General features: G+C 39.8%; 1 protein-coding gene across 1 annotated transcript in view; it reads right to left on the minus strand.

Moving 5' to 3' along the window:
• Positions 1-18,713, minus strand: part of TRAPPC10 (trafficking protein particle complex subunit 10) — a 44,254-nt gene extending 25,541 nt beyond the window's left edge. Inside the window, exons 1-8 of the mRNA XM_080348704.1 lie at positions 18,583-18,713; positions 8,606-8,687; positions 7,774-7,909; positions 6,659-6,855; positions 4,748-4,943; positions 4,210-4,321; positions 2,919-3,166; positions 493-639 (exon numbers count right to left, since the gene is read on the minus strand). Coding sequence (XP_080204830.1) covers positions 493-639; positions 2,919-3,166; positions 4,210-4,321; positions 4,748-4,943; positions 6,659-6,855; positions 7,774-7,909; positions 8,606-8,687; positions 18,583-18,676 — 1,212 coding nt within the window. The 5' untranslated portion in view covers positions 18,677-18,713. The remainder of the gene's footprint in view (positions 1-492; positions 640-2,918; positions 3,167-4,209; positions 4,322-4,747; positions 4,944-6,658; positions 6,856-7,773; positions 7,910-8,605; positions 8,688-18,582) is intronic.
• Positions 18,714-22,738: the final 4,025 nt, after the last annotated feature.

Genomic DNA, 22,738 nt, shown 5'->3' on the forward strand with positions numbered 1-22,738 from the left:
AACTTATGGTAAGGGGCAGTAACTGAAAAACTGCAAATTATTACTTATTTGTCTCTTCCACTGACCACCAAGGGTTACAGTTCAAGTGAAGTTAGGGGTCTATTACTAGCATAATAATGAAGTATGTAAACAGACTGCTGCCATCTCTAATTATAATGGTAAATACATCCAAATCTGGTCAGCTTTTCCTGCTATAACTGAAATTCATGCTCCTTCTCTCAGTCAACATGGACTGAATTCATTCTGGAATTTAATTAGCCAGTGGTGAGGGAGGGAGAGACAAAGAGGTAAACATACCCTAGTTATTCCCAAGCCTCATCTGATAGTAGGAAAAGTGGATATAAACTTGGATGTCTCATCTATGCTAGATTCAAGACAAGATACAGAACCCCTTATTAAAGTTCACAATAACAAGTGCAAAATCTGTTCCATGGAAACAAATGGTCTGCTTCAGGTTTGTAATACCACCACTGCAACACATCATTTGCTCACCTTCTCAGTGGCATAGCTCCACAAGCCAACCGTGTGGGAAACATTTGCTTCTATTTGAGCCCTATCACAGCAGCCTTCTATTCTTTGTAAGACTTCCAAACAACTCAAAAATACCCAACAATCCAAAGCTCCAGGAGGAACAGAGACCTGAAGATGAACAGATAAAATTAACTGGGAAACAAACATTCGTCAGATGAGACAATACTTCAGCAAAAACTTTTCTTGATACAATGTAGCAGAGCCTCTTAGAAGAGGTTACTCTAAGAATATACAAAAAACTGGCCAACTCTCATTAACCCCTGAATAATTTGTGTATATTAGCTCATGAAACAAGGACAGCTAAGCAACTAAACAGTGAACATATTAACTAGATTTGATACATTCACCAAGATGAAAGAGAAGGAAAAGAGGACTAATAGGTACTAGTACTTAGAAAAAATCCCAAAACTGGGAAACTAAGCCTAATGAGAGCAGAATTAGAAAAAAAAAAATCTGCATATATACTACTGCTTTCCTAAGGAGACATCAGATCTAACTGAGACTGAAATTAAAAGTACACTAAGAAGTAGATTCAAAAACCTGAAAAAAGAAAGTGTCCTCCACAACAATAAGTTTGTGAATCAAAGGATAAGAAATCTGTCATGGACAAATAATTAAAGAATGGAGATAAAAACAAATGAATAAACTAAAAGAAACACACAATTAAAAGACCAACAAGAGATTATCAGTCAGGACATAATAAGAAAGACAGAAGAGTTTGATACTAGAATACGTCAAGAATCAAGATAAAGATGAACATAACTAAAGATCTGGAATATAATCATGATAATGGTGTCCCAAAATCCTCTTCATAAACAATGTAAAAATTTTCCTTTTAGAAAGACCATGAAAGTCTTGAAACCCACAATAAACTAGGTAAATGATTAACATAACAGGAAAGCAAGCACAATCTGCAAGCACAATATATTTGTTAAAAAAGTCTGCATTCTGAAAGAATTTTCAGGAAAAGAAAGATCACAAGAGCAGAGTAGTTTATATTTCTGCTATGTGCTCAGTGACAAGCAGCCACATTAAGAGGTTTGTCTAGTATTAAGAAGAAGGATCACAACAGGGATAACTACCTGGTATGCACAAGTAAGTGTGCCTCACAGCCTGAACACCTGCATTCAGTTTGGGTCACCACATCAAGAGAGAAACAGGAGAAATAAGAGACAGTGCAGAGAAGAGCTCCAAACATTGGAGGCACAGGACAGGCTTGGGGTGGAGCAAAAAGGGAACTGCAGGAAGCACCTTTGGAGATTTAGACGGTTGGATGAATTTATTTTGGAAAGAAAAAAAAAAAACCTACCTCAAAACACACACAAAACATACCATATATAGGAATTGCATGTTAGTTTTAGAATATATGAAGGTGTCGGCAATACCTCTGAAGTAGATTTTCTGTTGTTAAATGCAAATGAACAGATGGAACTTATGGAACTTACTACCACAATGTCAGACAGGCAAAAGTTAGCAGCTACTGCTATAATAGCACAGATAAAACTAACAGAGAACCAGACAGCCACAGGATTAAGGACACGTTTGAGTTACAAAGTGAAACCCAGAAATATTCTCATGCACACTACACTGCTCTTAAAGATGTATTTCAATTCATAGATATCTGTGGTCATACATAGAGGATGATCAGTATAGAACACGTCTGAAAAAGCCTCTTTAGAGGATTAAAACACACCAGTAGAAACTAAAGTATGGAGGAAGGAGGGGTGAAGCATGGAGGCATGTAACAGAACAAAAAGCTTCAAGTGCTGTCACTTTTTTTCTGTCTCTTCTTCTGTCACTGAATGAGATAGCCAGAGACAGAGATATAACACAAAAGAGCATTGCTGGACACCAAATGGAATTGCAAAGTAAGAACCACAAAAGGCAATCAAAGCAGCATACAACTTGCATGGTAGTAAGAAGCCCTACTGTAGATACTGTTTCTAGGACAAAACTGCTTTTTGTTACAGACCACTAGCCTGCATATCAGCATATTAATCACTCTGCCTCATTTCCTACAATGCAACACTCTTATTGATTGAAATTATGGGAAGTATAATTCAAGAGACTGGTAATAAATCCAGGAAAGAAGCAGATAAATTACCTACCATCTTAAGAAGTTAACTTTCCAGGTGAAGATTAGAATACTTTAAGTAAATACAGGTTTGGTTTTCAGATGTGATGTCTCCAAATGTCTTTCCAAAGACATCCTCATGAAGAAAACATTCAACTGTAGCATTGTTACAATCTGTTATTACAGCAGCATTTTGATATCTCACAGCCAGTGCTTACTGTATTCTGGTCCCCGACATCTGAACTTCAAAAATCTTGTTATATCATAATTGGATAAAATCATTTACATAATGGAATATATGACACTGACTCACTTCTAATAGCTTGAGTTCTTGCACACAGTTGTGAAGAAGCTCCAATGCTCGCTGGGAAACCTCCCATGGCCTCTGCAGGAAGATTAATAACGTGCACTGGCGAGAAAATAGGTAACTACGCAAGTCCAGTAGAGTAGCTTCTTGATTCTGAATTAGCTCTCTCTTCTCCATGTCTATTGGTTTTCGGAGAATTAAACCATTCCAGCTCCTCACTGGCTGGCAAAAAAATGTCAGCCAGTTTGCACCATCTAAGTAAATAAAGTTAATATCCAAGAATCAACCACTGCTTTCTATCAAAGCCTCTTCTTCCTCCCTCCAGAGGTCGTGAGCTGGTTTGTTCCTTCTAAAGTTTATCATATAGATAAATGACTTAATGTCTTGACTTCAAAAACAAAACAAAAAAAACAGCAGAACTTCCACAGCTAATTCAATAACTGAATTTCAGAACATTCAAACCCCGTGGGCATTTTGTCTAAATTGGTTATTTGTTATTAGTATAGTGGCAGCCAATTTGTAATGTATTCCTCAGCAATTAAACCCACCTGAAGCTCAAAACAAACAAGACTTATCTTCTTATATATTTCTTACTCAGCCATCATTGATAGATGTGCCCTCGCTTTCAGGTATAGCATCAGGTTCAGTCAGGACAAACATTTCACTGTGATTACTCCTACACTGTATTTTTTTTATCAGATTCATAACACAAACCTGATTAAAACTGTTAAATAACACCACATGCTTTAGCTCGTTAAAACAGTTTAAAGTTATTTGATACTTCTTGCACAGTAATTTTCTTGAAGAGAAAGTTAAATCTTCTGCAGTGCAGATTAAACACATATTTCTATTCAGTTTTGTAGTGATTACCAAATGTCTCATGTAATTTGAGGCAAAACTGAATGCATTTTTCCAGGAAGCTCTTTAGTGAATAACTTAGCAGCAAGCTCTGAAAGCAGCAACTGTATCACAGTGAGATCGATACTTAGGTAATTACAGAGTTTCAAGACTCTGTTTGTAACGATCCTTGAATAAGAACAAAATGCAAGTTTTCATTAAATGTTGCATCTAAGCCTCAGAGATGAAAAAGAAAACTTTAACAGAATAGCTGATGTACACTTGAGTTTGCATATAGCGTAAAACAAGAACACAAACTGCCCAGGGCATCTTCATTGTAATGTACCATCTTTTTCTCCCATGAACACATTTGGCACTCAAAGCATTGGCTTGTTTTAACAGAAGTATAATGAAAAAAGTAATATCCTGATACATATATTTAACGTTTTAAGACACTTACCACCAGCCCCAAAGTTGACAACATATTGAGAAAACAAGGCATCCAGTTCATCGTACTGCACTAGTGCATCCTCAAATTGCTGCAGCATCTCAAAGACGAAAGCCAGTTCTTCCTTTTGACACACAAGCAATACAGGGAGCACATTACTGATATTAGTCATGTCTGGTGTTACAGCCTGCTCCCATTAAATATAAATTACAAGTTTGGGTGTCTTTGCACAGGCACAGTAATGGGACATTCACCCAAAAGTCAAAAGCAACTACTAAAACACTTCCTAGATGCAATCTGTTCGCTTCACTCAAGGTTCCTGTAACTCTGGCAAGTCTGAAAATATTCTGCTTCTGTAACAGCACTGCATTACAACATAATACAAACCTGCTGCAAACAAGATCTAAAAATGCTGCTTTTGTAGCAGTCTTCATATGTCCTGCCCAACCCCCAAAGAATGAACAGAACATTAAAAGTAGCAGAAAGTCAACGACAACAAAAAAATCCGCTACTAAAACTGGGACTCAAGTCAATAAAAAGAGACTCTTACCTGGACCATGAAATACTCGCAGAAGCTCCACCCTGGCTCAGTCCTTTTCTCTCTCAAAGTTCTCATGTCATCTTCAAACTTGCCTAAGTTTTTGGTAAAAGACATGAGAAGTAATGTCCTGAGTTTGGTCAGGAAGGCATTCCAAGATTCCTGAGAACGGGAAGAGTCTTTCAAAGGGTCAGAAAGTACCACACATCTGTAAAGAGATTGATGAAATGTATTTTTGAGGAGGTAAACATAAAATTCACATAAAAATGCAGAGTTGAATATTGTGCACACCTGACAGATTCAAAATAACAAAATTCAGTTTTTAATTCAACTCTAATCAGTGGAAAAAAAAAACAAGACTGAGGGTTATGCACGTTTGTTTAGGGATGGGAGGGTACATTGGGGATTTTTTTTTTGTTTGGTTGGGTTTGGGTGGCTTTTTTAGTACTTTTCCATGTATGTTTAAGGCTATAATATAGTTTATGGAGAAAATTCAGTGTTTTCCAGAAAATGAGTACTGTAAAGCTTTACTTTTTCTGAAGCAAATAATGGATACATTATTCCAGTTAAACTTAAGTAGTGCTGTATCTATCCAAGAAAAGAAGTCTGCTTTACAATGCAATCAGCAGAACAGTAATTATAGTTACTCCTGGCAAGGATTATGCAAAATACAAATCGAGATCCATTAGATCACATACAGTTAGCCTTTCCTAAGTCACTTAAAATAATCATCCATAATACATACTTACAGTATCTCAATTTGTTTTTACACATTCTATGTGGTAAAACTGCTTTTCTTGGAATATAAATAAACAAACAGATCCCATTAATTCACAAATAAACAATCCTTTTTGAGAACATTCTCTTTCCTCAGTTTTTCTATCACAATTTAGTAACATTCAAAAAATTACTGATCTATTTAAAGGCAAGAAGATCTCTCATCCACGTAACAGACCATTTTTAATTAGAAAAGTCATTTTATCCTATGGCAAAATAATTAAACTGAGCAAATCCATCAGTTAGAAACCAAAAGCAAGCTGAATCAGAGCTGTTGAAACTATTTGTCCAAGTAACCCTGTAAAATACCAAACACTGTCTAGCACAAAGAAAGTGCTATCAACATACCGCGTGTCATAACATGCTGACCTACCAGTCAATATCAGTTCGCACCAAGGTACAATGAGTGCTTCCATCCACCCTTTTCAACTTCAAATGTTTACCCTGTCACTCATTCTTAGGGGGAAAATCTCCCATTCAAAGTTAACTTTGGAGGTTAACATAAAAAAGGTAATAATATAGATTCAGTTCAATGTTTCAGAATAAAGAAGACAGTATCTATTAATGTTGGTTTCAAATTAAGATTTGTGTAGTGTTTTGACTTTAATAAAAGCAGTAACAGTTTCATATATACAGTTATTTTCCTTAGAATAAAAACACCTGAGGAAACTAGTTTTAAGTCAATTATCTCATAGTGGAAAGGTGATCAAGTGAAAGGCAGAAAAGTACAATGGTAAAAAATAAGCCTATTGACTTCATATTCCGCTCTCACCTCACTCCCACTACCTGGAATTCTGGTAACACTTTTGTAAGCAGCTAAACAAACAAAAAATCCTGAATTTCTAAAAACTTATTATCACCACACTGTTCCCCTTAAACCTCTCTTAGACAGGAGCAGATACTGGAAGGCTTTCTGAGACACATTTCAAAGCCACCACAAACCCAAGAAGAACTGAAAATTAACTTCTCCCTTTATTGCTGGTGTCAGCCTTCTTCAAAGCACAGGTCTTACAGTACCATCAGTACGAATGCCGGACATCAAGGAAAATCCTTTAATGAGCAAGGAACCCATCACACAGGGAGATGAGTTTTTATATCAGCACTCTAATCAAAGATGAACATGTTTGCAAGTAAAAGAATGCTTACCTGTCACTTTGTTTGTTACAGAAGTCATTTCTTATTTTATCTACTATAGAGGTTCGGGGAAGGATATTTGTTTTGTTCTTTTTCTTGGCATCACTCTCAACTACCACAATTAGCCAGTCTACTGAGTTGTGAGCTTTGAGAACATTCTGCCACTTGGTGATGTCATCCTTGACTGTAGTTTTGTACACTTCCGTGTCCTGGGATGAGAAGTAGTGAATCATCAAATCAAACAGACATTCTGAACAATTTCAAAAGGCATACTTTTGTCCAATAGAAGACAAACAGAAAGGCATATCTCAGTGACAATAAATTCATTTACTGAAAGAAATCAAATGAGACAAAAACAAGCCTGAAATTACAAAGCTCAACTGTTTTATTCTCACATAGTACCAGAAGTGCAACATCTGTGCCGTCTGATACTGCTCAAATCTTAAACTGTTTAAAAGCTTTAAATAAATAAAATAAAATAAAAATAAAATAAAAAACAGAAGTCTAGTACTTTTCTGGCTTCTAGGATAGTTTTACACAGATCAGTTCAGACAACTCTTAAGGCTGTTCTGGATACTTTTTGATTGGTCATAGATTGGTCATAAGAGGCCAATCAAAAAGTAGTGAACTGCAGATAAACAAGATTGAGACATTCCAAATCTTGCCCACTTTAGACTGCTGACATGTACTAATACCTGACACATATGGAAGATGAACTGAATAAAAAAATACACATCTTAAGATTTAACCTTGTGAATAATTCAATCATCCCTGAAATAATCTGGCCACATTTCTGTATTACAAAGCAAATGTGCTGTGCTACTGCAGTAACACTGTTAGATCTTGGGGTTTTTTGTGACAAAGTACCAAAACCAGGTTATTCAAAAGCCTGTCCTCTTAGTGTCAAGCAACAGTACAAAGAAATATGGCTTATGGTAAAAAGTACTCAAGCTGACTAAGTTTCACTTCCAATACATTGGGTATGCATGCTTATGCAATGCAGACTTATTGTAAAAATAAGCATGGAAAACAAATTAAAAATAACAGAGAGGACAAGCAGAAAGTCAAAACAACTTCATTTTAAAATCTGAGTACTCCGTTTTTCATGATGTTTTCCTAATACTTACACAACATTCTGTCCAATAAATATGGAGAAAAGGAAAAGTCAAAAGGGCCTTATTCCCCTCTTTGGGTAGTAGCTCCTCTTTAAACTGAACAAAGTTGGATTCTAGATGAATCATCTTCGGAGCACGGCCATAAGACCTACAAAGTTTAGAAACTGAAATTAGTCATGAGACATACCCAGTAGAATACAAAAATGAACACGTATTTTGGTGGACAAATACTGACAAAGAAAACTCAAACCACACTTACTGCAGTTTGTATAAAGTTAACTAAAATTTCATATCACTTGAAATGAAATAGTTGCTCCTTTTTGCAGGAACAGGAGCTAGAAGCTTTTCAGCTTTTATTAAAAGATTTTCTGTGTCTTTAGAACCTCTAAAAGTAAAAGATTCCAAATAAGAAAATGCCCAAAATTGGTTTTTTCCAGTCAGAAAACAGCATTTCGTACCAAACTTTTTGCAGGAAAATACATCTAATTGCACGTAAGTTCTACCTATATTCTAATTAAGAAGAAAGCATGTCACTTTGAGAACACTGCTGCCAAAGCACATCAAAGCACACACAAAGATAAAGCCACAAACCACAAAACCAAAAAGAGAAACACAGCATTACTACCATTTTTCTTTAGGTGAAGTACAACAGGCGAAGTACGGAAATCATCATCCTGAAGCCCATGGCATTCACCTTGATTATCTAAGTTCTCCTTTCATCATGTCAGTTGCTACATTCAGCTCAAGTTATGGTAAGAGCTTCTCAGAGTACAAAAAAACTCACACTTTCCCAAGTCTAAAACCACACACTGAAACAGTATGACAGAATCAAATATAAGTTTACCTCCTCCATTCCATGGGTTCTCTAGGAAGCTGCTGAGAAAGTGTAGGATACAAGGAAGTAAATAAATTCTGATCTCCAGCACCTAAAAGTGAAAGGCATCACTTTATTATCATGTGCAAATTATAGAAAATATTTATAAGCCATAATATTAATGGTTTGGGGTTTTTTTCAGTAAAAAGATGTAATCTTGTCTGCTATGGGGAAACCATAGTCTAGCACTTAAGTAAATATATTAAATCACATGTTCTCACAACCTAATACAACACTTTTAAGAAGGCACATAATACATATGCTGTTACAACTTCCTGTGACAATTTTCTACATAGCTACATAATCCATATACCAAAGAGAGTATCATTCATATAGCTTGCCCAACTCTGAAAACTAAACAAGGTACTTACCCGGAGTCATTGGCTAAACAAAGTATATTTAAAAATCCTCAGAATTTAACCTTCACAAACCAGAAGACTGGTTAGACAGTGGCTCACATCCCTTCTGTAGCTAGGCCTACTATGAGAAAATGAGCATTAGCACATCTTCTGTGCTTTACTGGGTCTGATTTCTGTCTCCCCATTATTCTGGGCTGCCCAAAGAGGTTGTGGAGCCTCCTTCTCTGGAGACATTCAAAACCCACCTGGACACATTCCTGTGCGATCTGCTCTGGGTGAACCTGCTTTAGCAGGTGGGTTGGACTAGATGATCTCCAGAGGTCCCTTCCAACTCCAAACATTCTGTGATTTTGTAATACAAAGCATCTCCCTGCCCACAATGCTCTCCTTGCTCCCACCAGAAAGATCAGGTCTGTTAACACAGTGTAGGTCCCCTAGAACTGCCCCTACACTGACACAGGGACCTGTGGTTGGGTTTAATCACTTGGGCTTTGAACAATTGCATTCCTGCTTAGTAGATGAGGGAAAGGCTGTGGATGCTGTCTGCTTGGACTTCAGTAAAGCCTTTGACACAGTTTCCCACAGCATTCTCCTGGAGAAACTGTCTGCTCGTGGCTTCCACATGCATGTTCTTTGCCGGTAAAAAACTGGCTGGCTGGCTGGACCCAAAGAGTTGTGGTGAACAGACGCAAATCCATTTGGCATTCCCCAGGGCTCAGTATTGGGGCCAGTTCTGTTTAATCTCCTTATCAATGACCTGAACAAGGGTAGGATGGCCACACAGAGGGATCTGGACAGGCTGGATCAATGGGCCAAGGCCAACTGTATGAGGTTCAACAAGGCCAAGTGCCGGGTCCTGCACTGGTGTCATAACAACCCCAGGCAGCGCTACAGGCTTGGGGAAGAGTGGCTTGAAAGCTGCCTGGCAGAAAAAGCCCTGAGGGTGTTGACTGACAGCCTGCTGAACATGAGCCAGCAGTGTGCCCTGGTGGCCAAAAAGGCCAACTTTAGCTTTAAGTATCCAGAAAGCAAATAACCAAACCGTTCATGATTGTTCACCTTCACCCTCTTATGTCTGAATTAAGTGTATCGTATGAAATCTTATTTAAGACTATAAACAAATGTCTACAATTAATACTGAAGCAAATGTTAGTCATATTGTTAATGCTGTCTTATACCAAGTAACATCATCTCTCTGAGCTACCTCATGGAGAACAGTCTATTGATTTGCAACTCATTATTGCCCACAGAAAGTGAAACATGGCTTAGTGATTTAGCAACAGCATGATGACCGCATCAAAATGATAGCCCATCAAGCTGGAGCCTGAAAGAACGAACCATGTATTTTACCTCTGAAGCATAACGAAGTGCTCTTTCTGTACTGCACCTAAAAATCCAAAGTATGCCACAAAAAAGTTTCAGAATTCAGCATCTTGAGTAAAAAGGATTATTCCAAAACACAGAGGAACTACTGAATGATAATGTTTAAGCACCCTGCTATTCCAGACAACTACATCACATTATCAGCTTAAGAATGGCATATTTGCTCTAAAACTTGAAAATTTTTACTCCTGCACTGTTTTTGAGGGTGTATGTGTTTTATGGTCAATGCAAGACTGTCCTCTAGGATCAGAAGAAAAAGGAGAACAGGCCTGATGCAAAATAAGTCAGCTATGTTTTGCATACAGACCAAACACTGCTACCACGTATACATAACACCCAAAGGACTATCACATCTCAGGTTCTGCTCAACTCCACTCTGCATCTGTTATAATAAGCACATTTGAGCTGCTCAAGTCAAGAACACTAAAAACTAAGTTATAAGCAGTTCAAACTTGCACAGCACTGACACAGGACAAACACCAAGAATGGTTGGTAGTAAGGACTTGTAAAGGCCATAAAGACTGCCAAGAGGCACATTAAATTGTGAACCGCTTGCTACTGTACCGCAGAGAGTGAGGGGAGTAACTCACAGAAACTAAACAGTAAGAGCACAACATTCCCAAATAACAAACCAAACCAAACCACAACATAAACCACATCCACAAACAAAAACCTGAAAGATCACTCTAGTTTTGAAATGATGATGTACAAGATTCCTATGACTCAAGACACCTTAAGCATGGCAGAAGTCTCATTCTGTTGTGTATATAAGCCTCTGAAGCATCAGTAGTTCCTGCCTCCATGACGTACTTTCCAAAATACTATTTTAAAAAACAAACAAGCAAACAAAAAAACCCAAGCACCACTACAGGAATTTTTGCTTGTATCTGACTTAATTCTATGAGTTTTGAATGACACATTTCAAAAATATAAGTAAGCCTGGAATCCAAACTTACAGCAAACCCCAGAAGTCTGCACAAAAGTCTGGAAATTACTTCAACCATTTTCTTGTAGGTTTTTTGGTGGGTTTTGTTGTTTTGTTGTTGTTTTTTGGGTTTCTTTGGTTTGTGGGAGGAGAAGAAAGGGGGTGTTTTGGTTTGTTGGTTGGTTTTGTTTCAGTGAGTTTAATTGTTTGTTGGCTTGTTTTTAAAGGAAAAAAAAAAAAAAAAAGGGACAGAATAACGTGGCCAGATACCTAAGCAAAACTGTATTGCAGCAAATTTATTTCAGTGGATCACAGAATCACAGAATGGTTTGGGTTGGATGGAACCTTACAGCTCATCCAGTCCAACCCCACAGCCATGGGCAGGGACATCTTCAACTAGATCAGGTTGCTGAAAGCCTCGTCCACCTGGCCTTGAACACTTCCCAGGATGGGGCATCCACATCTTCTTTGGACAAACTGTTCCAGTGCTTCAACACCCCCATGGTGAAGAATTTCTTCCTTATGTCTAATGTAAATCTACCCTCTTTCACTTAAAACCCATTACCCCTTGTCCTATCACTACATGCCCTTGTGAAAAGGCCCTCTCCAGCTTTCTTGTAGGTCCCCTTTAGGTACTGGAAGGCTGCTCTCTTCTCGAGGCTGAACAACTCCAACTGTCTCAGCCTGTCTGCATAAGAGGGGTGCTGCAGCCCTCATCATCGTCTTCACACCCCTCCTCTGGACCCTCTCCAACAAGTCCATGCCCTTCTCATGTTGGAGGCTCGAAAGCTGGACACAGAACTCCAGGTGGGGTCTCATCAGAGCAAAGCAGAGAGGCAGAATCACCTCCCTTGACCCATTGGCCAGGCTCCTTTTCATGCACCCCAGGATACAACTGGTTTCTGGGCTGCAAGCACACATTGCCAGCTCATGTTGAGCTTCTCATCAACCAACATCCCCAAGCGCTTCTCCACAAGGCTGCTCTCAGTCCATTGTGATAGGTCTCAACTCTAAGCCCTCACTCAAAGGATTCTCAGTAATGAAGGAAAGTGGCTCCTAGCCAAAATGTAAAAGATGATCAGACACAGCTGAAAAGGCAAAGGATGTGCACATATGGGAAAGAAAAGTAATTCTGGATTCCTATCATGACTAAAACCAAGCGCCTTTTAGAGAAAGTTTTTCTTCTTTTAGAATCGACAGAATTAAATAAAACCTAAATATTCGACAAAGTTGACAACTAGAAAGTAGCCTTAAGGAGTCATCCTTTATCACTCAAAACACAATAAGAAGTGTACATATTTTGATTCACTATATTAAGTTTGTCTAATACAATTATTTTATAAATAACATTGATCTAATTAGATGGAATAGATTTGCAATATTTCAAATTTATATATATATTTGTACTATTTTAAAATACATTTTACAACTTCTCTAATTTGTATAATAAATCTAATCAATATTTTTAATTGTTTTATTTTAATACTTGATGCTATTTTTTACAATAGAAAAAAAAAACATGCCAATCTACAGCCTCTGGAGCACCTATCTCAGCTTTTATGTCATATAAGGCTGAATTAATCTACTGGATGTTAACACACATACTAAATATAGAAAAAACCACAGGAATTCTTTAAGTGATACCACTCCTGTAATTTTGTATGCGAAGTGGTAGCACTTATTTTAACTAGTGAAAATAGAAAGCAGTAATATTCAAATGATATACATTTAAAAATACTTCTGGAGAAAGGGAAGAAAGGAGAAAGCACATGTTCCCTTTGTTTCCACATTACAAAGTTCAGAAGCCATCTCCTTCTCCTACTTACCTATACAGTTCACAAACAAATTAAGACAAAGAGGTATCTGTCCAGATATCACATGCAAATAAAGGAGAACCACCTTAAAAGGGTTTTATGATACGCCTAAATCAAACACCTAATCAGATAGTGCAAATTAAAAACATTTCTATGAACTTCAAAGACTTGATGTCCATCAACTTGACATCCAAAATATTAAGATAGCCAGGTCAGGCAAAAGGGGAACAAAATTTTCTCAACTGATCCTTGCTTCTGAACATGGCTGCAAAAATTTGTTACATAAATCAAGTAAAGAATGTCTGTATCTTTTGCTCAAGGACAGGCTGTATCTCTATATAGCAGCTCAGAACCATAAACCTAATCCTGGGGAAAAAAATCCTCAAAATTGCATTAGCCAATAACTGAAATGGACAGCTAACGCCAAAGCACCCTTTGGTCAGATTATAGCATAATGCAAAGGTGACTGAGTATCTTAGTCCAGAAGAAAACAAGAATGTTCAAACTACTAATTTTTTAAATCTTATGCTATTGGTCCCATATTTTTCTTTTCTCTATTCTTTCCTCCTTGTCTTTCTCCCTGACATTTTGGTAGATCAAGACAACATAGCCATTCTCTCTTCCCTTTACCCCTATCTAGGACACCTGTTCTGCTGCAAAGCTGTATGGGCACAATACGAGAACCAGAATGACCACCTTACCAGGACTTCCAAGAAGAACCTGCACTCTTTGTGGCAGCTGTCCAATACAAACGAACCATAAAATATCGATATTTTTTTAGTTTGATGCCTGCCTAAAAACACCGTAATTCCCAATAATCTATTTTTTCTGACACTTTATGAATTTCTAAGATGCTTATAGGCTTGGTCACTGCAGCATATGAATAACCCACAATTATTTTTTTTTTTTTCCACTAGAGAAAATTATCCCAACCCACTAGCTACACAGGCAGTGTAAAATGAAAACTCCTGAGGTCAGATGACTAAAGCAGACAAATATTTTTCTTTGATACCAATGACAAACTCAGTCAACTGAGATAAAAGGCTTCAAATACCTTTAAAAGAGCTCAGTGCCATGACTACACTTTGGTGTGGTTTTATTTAGTTCTCAAGCTCAAACACCACTCACAGCTAAACTTTCTGGTCCCACTTATTTTTCCACTGGTTAAAAGTTCTGATGTGAATATTTTTTCATAATTCACTAGCCTATTATAAGTGGATCACCTCAAGTTTTAGAAGGTTTGGGGGGTTTTTGTATTTGTTTCTTTTAAAGGTAACCCTCCCCCTCAACCCAGACTGATGTTCCAAAGAGGCCTAAAAACTGAAACAAAAGACTGTATCACAGCACATTCTGAACATGGACCAGATGAAAGTGATGCTTCATTGTACTAAGACAGAATATTGACAGAACAAATATGTACACACACAATACATAAACAGATACTACGGGCTGATAAGGAATATTCAACAACTGCATGAAATACAAAAGAACAGCTTAGTAGGAAAGCTCTGAAAAACCTGTAATTACTTGATTTGGCGGGATTATCTTCAGTCTCCAACTTCCTCTTCATATGGATAGACAGAGCTAATAATTTAAGTCCAAACCAGCTACAAAGAGACGAGCTCTGTCATCAGAACGCTTGGCTAATATATATGTACAAGAACACTATATTAAAGTTCCAAAGGCTTTCTCAAATTAAAGTTTCAAACGGGACTCATGAGAAAGACGCAACATGGTTTAGGTTTCCTAGGAAAGTAATTTGTGTTGTGTCAAAGATTATGGCTGAATTGCTTTAAATAGTATGTCAAACCAAGACTATAAAGAAACTACCCAAGTTCAAGCCATCTGATGGAAACACTGAACTTGCCTCTTCAAATGAAAAACTATTAATGATGCTAAAAATAGTGTTTCTACAGCAGTGAGAAAGCTAGAATCTGACTCCAAATGCTTTGCAAACATACAAGGTCTAGTAGCAACAAAGAAAAGTTCCTATAAACTTGAACTGAGAACAGGCTAGGTAATGTGCCAGAGCGAGCATAATGACCGCTGGACAGTGAAACTCCCCAGTGAGTCTACGGTCTAGTAAGACCAACAATATGAAAACATGATTCAAACTAATTTGGAAAGGAGTCATCAAGGCACTCAGGCCTAACTGACAAGAATGTTTTAATACCAAATGGCATGCTGCCATCTTGAGAAAACTGGAAAAATATAGAGGAACAGCATCTTCCCGTGACTATACTACTTCTTCCACACTTACAAAACATAGTTGCTTGTTTGCCTGAAGAAAATGTCTTTAGAAGTTTTTGGTTAGACAGTTTGCCTAGTTGAATCCTATTAATCTAAACTCTCTATTACAACTACGGGATTCTACCAGTAATACAAATACCATATACAAGGCTAATCCATCTACAGACAAATCCCGAGGACAAAATTACTAAATTACAGTACTAACATGAAAAGAATAATGAGAAAAACTGCATTTGCAATTGGCATAAAATATATAAGCCAGGTGGAATCTGCCATTTTTGTTCTATAAGCCCTAGCCTGGGCATTATACATAGTACTGAATTCAGGACTGTAGCAAGTAACTACTGTTACAATACAGACTAACTCACAGATTTGAAAGCATAACTCTCTTTACCAAAGAAACATTCCTTTCAGAGTACTGTCAAATTTATTTCAAGTAGATAAAAATATTTGTTTACAAAACATCTCTGGTATGCACAGTGTTGAAAATAAGTTTCATTCCAAATATAACTCTCTTTGGTTCTCCCTTATTAAGAATAAACCCTAAGCGTTAACAGGAATATTTCATGATACAACTATTTAGCTGACAGAGATTACCCTAAATCTTGTAGCAAAAGGAAATATTTATGTTCCAAGACACGACCTCACTTAACCTTCACTCTTCATATAATCAAAAACTGGCCATCCCCTTGCAGGTCTGTTTTCCCTCATCTGCACCTGTTAGGTGGGGCAGTTAGCCCAGACATCTCCAAGTGCCTGAAATTAGAACCACAAAACAAAAGATACACTGTATTTTTTGAACACCTGCTAATATAATGGCTTTGAATGTGTTTTCCAGCAAACCAATATGAAGCAAACAGTTCTTTCCCTGGAAGATCAAGCTTCGTCTCCTTACTGGCAATATAATGCTTAGAAGAGCTTTCCTCCAAGTAAGTAATTTTTATTTGATGCATTTGTTTGAAATACTACAGTCTCTAAGTACTCCACTTCTCTGGAGAGAGGAAAAAAGGAAACTTAAACAGCTGAAGCAAAACACCTTCTCCATTAAAAGCAAATGTTTTCATTTAAAAATGGTAGCAAGTCACTCTTACTACATTCACCGGAGAAGTCATCTCTAAGCACTTTTGCTCAACTATTTTCTGAGTTAGGTTGTCTCAGACCAAGCCATTCCAATCCATACCAGTAGAGACTCCACTGTCATACTTGTTCACAGCCCCAGAAATGATTCATTTAGTCCAGTATAACATTCACCTTGTATCTCATTTATAAGTATGCTGGTACCACACTGTATAGTGATAAGTCCAAAACATTTTGCAACCCTAAAGTACATTCACTCACTACTTGAAATTAATATTTCTTTCCATATGTGATAATTTGGCTTGAATGAAATCTGATAAAATTCGATGTTTGGAATTCTGAGAACTTCCTTGCACAAAGAGGCCAGAGTGCTCTTCTGCATTTACCAACAAAAAAGCAAGCCTGAGGTAAAACTGCATGTACTTCAACAGATTGCAAGATACGTTACTTACTCAAATCACAAAGAAACAGTAAGGACTGACATGTATCACTAGCCCCCTTTCTCCTCACATACACACACAGAGTCTCTAGTTCTGAATACAGGATAAAGTCAGAAAATCTAGAAAGCAATCCACCACCACCTGAACAGCAGCTAACGTGAACAAGGAAGACAACAATATCCTTCGGATGTTTCTGGTGTGTACACTTTTCTGACTTTAAACCTGAAGTCAAATGGATTTCAAAAGTCTTGAAGTAGGTGAGTACAGAAGATTCAATACAGAAACCACTAACATCAGTTTATAAACTGCATCCAAAATATAAGAAGTTTAATAAAGAAAAAAAGTACATTTATAAAATAAATCTGAGTTCCATATAGTTATGAGGTTACAGTTGGGCATTTTTTCTAAACACCAACATCAGTCTAAGACCTTAATCATCAATAAATGCTTCCTTCATAATAAGACAACACACACCTGTGAAATAGTTTCTATTTCACATGCACATAAAGCATTCCCAGTGTTTTACTGATAAAGTACAAATTTGTAGTTTGTTATGTCATCGATAGAGATACCTTTGTAATAATGAACAGCCACCGGTTACCCTTTGTTTTAAAAAAAAAAAGACAGAATTATCTACGCTGATCTCATACACCTTTTTTATTAAAAGCATTACAGATGTAGTTAGAACAGACTATTTCAGTTGGAAGGGGCCTCCAGCGACTGTCTAGTCGGACTGACCAGGGCTGACCAAAAGCTAAAGCATGCCATCAAGGGCGTTGCCCAAGTGCCTCTTAAACACTGACCACCTCTCTACAAAGCCTGTTCCGGTGTTTGACCATCCTCTTGGTAAAGAAGCGCTTTCTAATGTTCAGTCTAATTCATGTGCTTGTTTTAAGTGAACTTTATGTGCAACCCTCTATACCTGTATGAGCACAGGAGCTCACGTTTTACACCAGGACCAGAGCACACATGCCTCAGCTGCCTCCCTCTGACACCTGAAAGAACTAATTCATTGCTGGAACCACACAATCTGGTTTGTTAAATAAATTGTGTTAGAGACAAAACCAAAGCAAAGATTAAATTATAATGTCACTGGGAATCTGTCAGTGGGAATCGCTCCTCACCACAGAGGATGTCTTACTTCTTGTGACTTCTCCTACCCAGAGCAAAACTACACAAAGCTCGCTGGCAAGAAGTTTGGGGTTTAAGACTTATTGTCATGTTTGAATCTCTTCCCGTAAGCACCTGTAAACATGACATTCGGGTTTGCTATTTACTATAGCCCTGAAACATACAGAAACAAACCCAAGTTTTCCCTCTGCCATTAAAAGCGGCGGGGGGGTTGGAACCAGCAAAGGGGCAAAAGCCGCCACTAGAGCCCCTTGCGGGCGTCGTGCCCCTCGGCACACAGAGCAGGGGGCAGCCCGGCTCCTCCGCCGCCGCCCCCCCAGACCGGCCGCTCCCCACCTCGCCCCCCTCCTGCCCTCCCAGCCGTGTCAGCCACCGCACAGCCGCCGGGCTCCGGCGCCGCGGGCCCGCCCGCCGTCAGCGCCGCCGCCGGACCCCGCCCCGGGCCGCCCTTCACCCGAACCCGGAGCGGGGCACCGGCCAGGGCCCCCCGCACCGCTCCGGACGGCCATTGCTGCCCCGCCCCGGCGGCGACCGTTAACGCCCGTCCGGGGCCGCCAGGCGCACTCACAGGTGACGATGGGCTTGTTCTCCATGGTGTAGATGACCGGGGGCTTCTCCCTGCCCTCCTCCCCCTCGGCGGCCGCCGCCGCGGCGGGGTCCATGAGCGGGCGGGGTCCTCAGCCCCGGCTCCCCCGCCCGCTCGGCGCCATGGAAACGCCGCCGCTCCCCCTCCGACGTCGGGAGGCTGAGACGGTGCCGCTCCGCCTCAGGGCCTTGCTGGTGCTTCCCCCCCCGCCTCCCCCCACCCCCTTCCCCGCGTCCCCGCAGCGCCGCTCCGGAGGGGAAGGCGGGGGAAGCTCATCCGCTTCCTGGATCACCGGCAGAGCATTACCGCTTCCGGGGAGCGCCACGGAGCGCTGGCCAGGGGCGACCGCCGCCCGGGCCCAGCGCGGCTGCACGGGGGTTAGCCCGGAAAACGGGTGAAACGCAGGGGAAGCGCGGGGCCGGGAGCGCCGGCGGAGGGGCGGCGGGGCGCGGCTGCGCAGAGCGGGCGGGGCGGGTGAGGGGCTGTTTTTGATGCCGGTGGTGCGCTGCGGGTTGAGGCGGCCGTTCGCGGGCGGAATCGCTCGGCCCGGCTTGTGCTGCCCCGAGGTACAGCTGGCCGGGGGAGGAGGGGGGCCCGTCCCCGGGCTGCCTGCTCTCCCACCGGGAAGCCCAGGGGAGAGGAGGCTGACAGTGCCCAGTGCTCTGAGGCGGCTGTGGGAAGGAGCCCCTCGGCCTGCGCGCTTCACTCACACCCGGCGTGAACGGCACGAATCTTTGTTTAAATTTGTTCCAGAACTTCTGTAATGCAGCTGGGCAGGGAGAGTGGTCTGCCAGGAAGTGCCACGGCTGGGCTGTCCCTGCGTCTGAGGGCAGACAAGTGGGGTTGGTGTCTCTGGGCCTTGAACAAACAGGGGTCTGTGTGACAGGTGCGTTGCCAATTTTCACAAGTGGATTTAAGGCTCTGCTCGCCGCCTTTGAATAATTCCCTGTGGCCGCATGAGCAGCTACTGTTCCTTCTTTTGTGCCCAGGTAGGGAAAAGAAAAGAATGATACGGGACTCTGTAGCACATGGAATCATTCATTCTGGTTGGAAGAGACCCTCAAGATCATTGAGTCCAACCAAAACTTAACACTGGCACTAAACCATGTCCCTAAGAACCTCATCTACACATCTGTTCAACCCCTCCAGGGATGGTGATTCCACCACTGCCATTGGCAGCCTGTTCTAATGCCTTACAACCCTTTCTGGGGAGCAGATTTTCCCAATATCCAATCTGAATTTTCTCTGGCTTGAGAAACAGCTTGAGGCTGTTTCCTCCCGTCCTGTCACTTGTTACATGTTTCAAAGCTAGGGTCATTCCCAAGGCTGTTAGAGCCTACAGCTCAGCTAGTTCAATGGGAGTAAGGGCATTAGGGATCATATTTTCCACTGACCTCAATTATGTTAAGGAGTTTTGTTGCAGGCCATCTTGAAGGTGTGCTTTACAGATCTTAGTGAATCAGGCAACAGATGACTGGCCTTGTAATTCACTAGTTGCATTCTTTGAGTGTGGAAACCATGCAGAAGAAAGGAGTAGGGCTTGTGTCTATGGAGTGTGTTCTCAGAGGGAAGATTATAGGGAACAGAAACGAGCACATAACGTGAGCAGGTGAGTGGAGGTGAAAGAGATGCAAATGCACAACTGGCTCATACATATACACACTCAAAAGTATTTTTCAGTTCCAGAGCACTCTGTAGCAGTTGGAGTATATCAGTGAATATGCATTTAAGGATTTATACCATAGCTTTTTAAGTGCATGGAAATTATATGCTATTATATTTTTGTTGGGTCTGATTAGTTTGTATGAGCCTTCAATACTGATAAAATCAGTTCTTGTTTTGCTGTAGACTGAGATCCTTTTATTTTGTTTTTAATAAATCTGGTGTTCATCTTAGTCATGTTCAATTTCTTCAGAATCAATAATCCTAAACTTAGAAGATTTAGACTTTAGTGTCTGAAGTAGAAGTAATTACAGTATAGAAGAGTGTACTCAAAGTAGCCTACCATAAAGGGTCAAAAATTAAGAACACTCTATACATATGTAAAACCAAATGTAACTTAAGTTAGGACTATAAGTATCTGTGTATTAATCGTAACTGTTTAGTGCACGATGATGTGCTAAGGTGGTTTGGATGTTCTGTGCAAGTATTTCCCGAAGTCAATTTGTATAGGATTCTCTTTCAGCAAAGCCTTAATCCTATTTCCTGGGCTTATAATGTTGTTCCAAAAATAATGACAATGTCCTTGCAACATGTTTCATCCCATACTGCAGATGAATATTCCCAGTTTTATCTTTGCTGTTTTGCTCTGGGATTAATTGTTGTTTCCAATTCTTTGAATATTTTCATCAGCATTAGCCAAGAACTTGTCTTTCACCTTAGTTATAACAAGACTTGTTTCCTTGCCATAGTCAAACAGAAAAAAAATTTACAAGGCAAAAACTTTAAGAATCTTACATAGCACAATAAAATGTTGTATCTCATCTTCAGGTTTAGATGAGCAGATGGACACTAACATTTTTTTTCATTACTTTTAGTGTGTGTGCGCTGCAAGAGTCAATATGTATCATGGCACAATTGTATTTAAAATACGACATTTTACAATATCCTTAATAAGTATGTGACAAATATGTGATTTATTGAAACAGAAAATAAAAACACTGTTAAATGCATGTTGAAGAAGTTATAAATTCCTTTCAGTAGGCTCCAAAGCAACTCATTTCATGCATCAGTCAAATAGTCCGTCCTGCACAGTCCTAAACAACAGAGGCAGGAGAAGAGGGAAATCTGGGTCAAATAAGCAGGAATCTCTTCCAACAGTCTCTCCCTACTGTAGAGTGCTTGTCCTTTTTTCTCAGAGATTAGAGCTAAGGTCAATAGTTTGTTGGGATTAAAGTTTTAATTGCCACAGAATGTCACATACATTCAATCTCCTCTCTCTAGTTTTTGTAGGTGCAGTATAGCTGTTTCCATTAAACAAGAAACGCTGTCCTAGCCTTGCTACCTGTTTTTCATATCAAGTGAAGCAAATCACACTTGTGGTTTATTCCTGTACCACCTTCCACCCTCACCAGAAAACAAACATCAGGGAGACAAAAGAGGCACAGACACATTAATACAGGCAAGATTTAGAAGACTAAAGAAAACAACTTTCCACTTTGCTCTCAGGTGTTTAATTGCCAAAAATTGCTTGAAAGTGAATTGGGTGACTGGTTTCTGATGGAAAAAGTAGATTTTTTTTTTATAGCAAAATACACAGAGAAAAAATAAAGTATTTGGAAATTGAGAGTCTGAGAACAGTGTGCTTTCACTTCGCATTTTGAAATGAATGGATGAAATTTTCTTTTGGAGGAAAAAGGGATCACTTGAATTACAATTAGAATTTTCTTTTTCCTCTTTCTATAAAGAAATGTCTCAAATACCATCTGTCTCTACTGGAAATCATACATGTCTTAAGTGAACATTAATTTTGTATCTCCAAAACCCAATCATATTATGGATGCCAGGCCATCATGATGTGAAAGTTCTCTCCAATTTTCCAACCTTAAAATTATATTTGCGTGTACAAAACATTCTCTTTAGCAAAGCATTTAGCAAATTCTCTCTGCCATTTCAGTTTGTTGGGTATCAGGTACCTGAAACTTTTCCCTAGTCACATTAGCAGAGCAGAATTACACCTGCACTTTAGATGAGGAATTGGTGAAGGGGTAGCAGCTGAACTTGAGGCAGTTTATAGCTCGCCAGAGCCTGTGCTGTGTTTCTCCTCAGTGTCAGCGGTGTCATTGCTGTTACACAAACAGGCTCCATGCCCAAGGAGGTCACTGCTGGGGTGCATCTTGACTTTCAGGTGTAGAATAAAGGAGCAGATTAACCTGGAAGGCATCCATGTGACTGGATGGAAAGACTGAGACTGCATGTATGTTACTAGGGCAAGAGCAGATTTCTGGTTTCCAAGTCTGTGCACACCCCAGCTTCCTTCGAATTTCAGATTGGTGTGGACAGAAGTGTGCGCCAGCCTCTCCTATCCTCCTCACCGCACAGCCTGGCTCCTGTGCACGCCATCAGCTCCTGGAACAGGGCTCTGGGTGCATGAGAACACACTGGCAGGAAAAACAACCTTGGAAAAAAAATGTATTCT

The sequence above is a fragment of the Nesoenas mayeri genome (genome assembly GCF_963082525.1).
Source record: "Nesoenas mayeri genome assembly, chromosome: 1".
NCBI lineage: Eukaryota > Metazoa > Chordata > Aves > Columbiformes > Columbidae > Nesoenas > Nesoenas mayeri.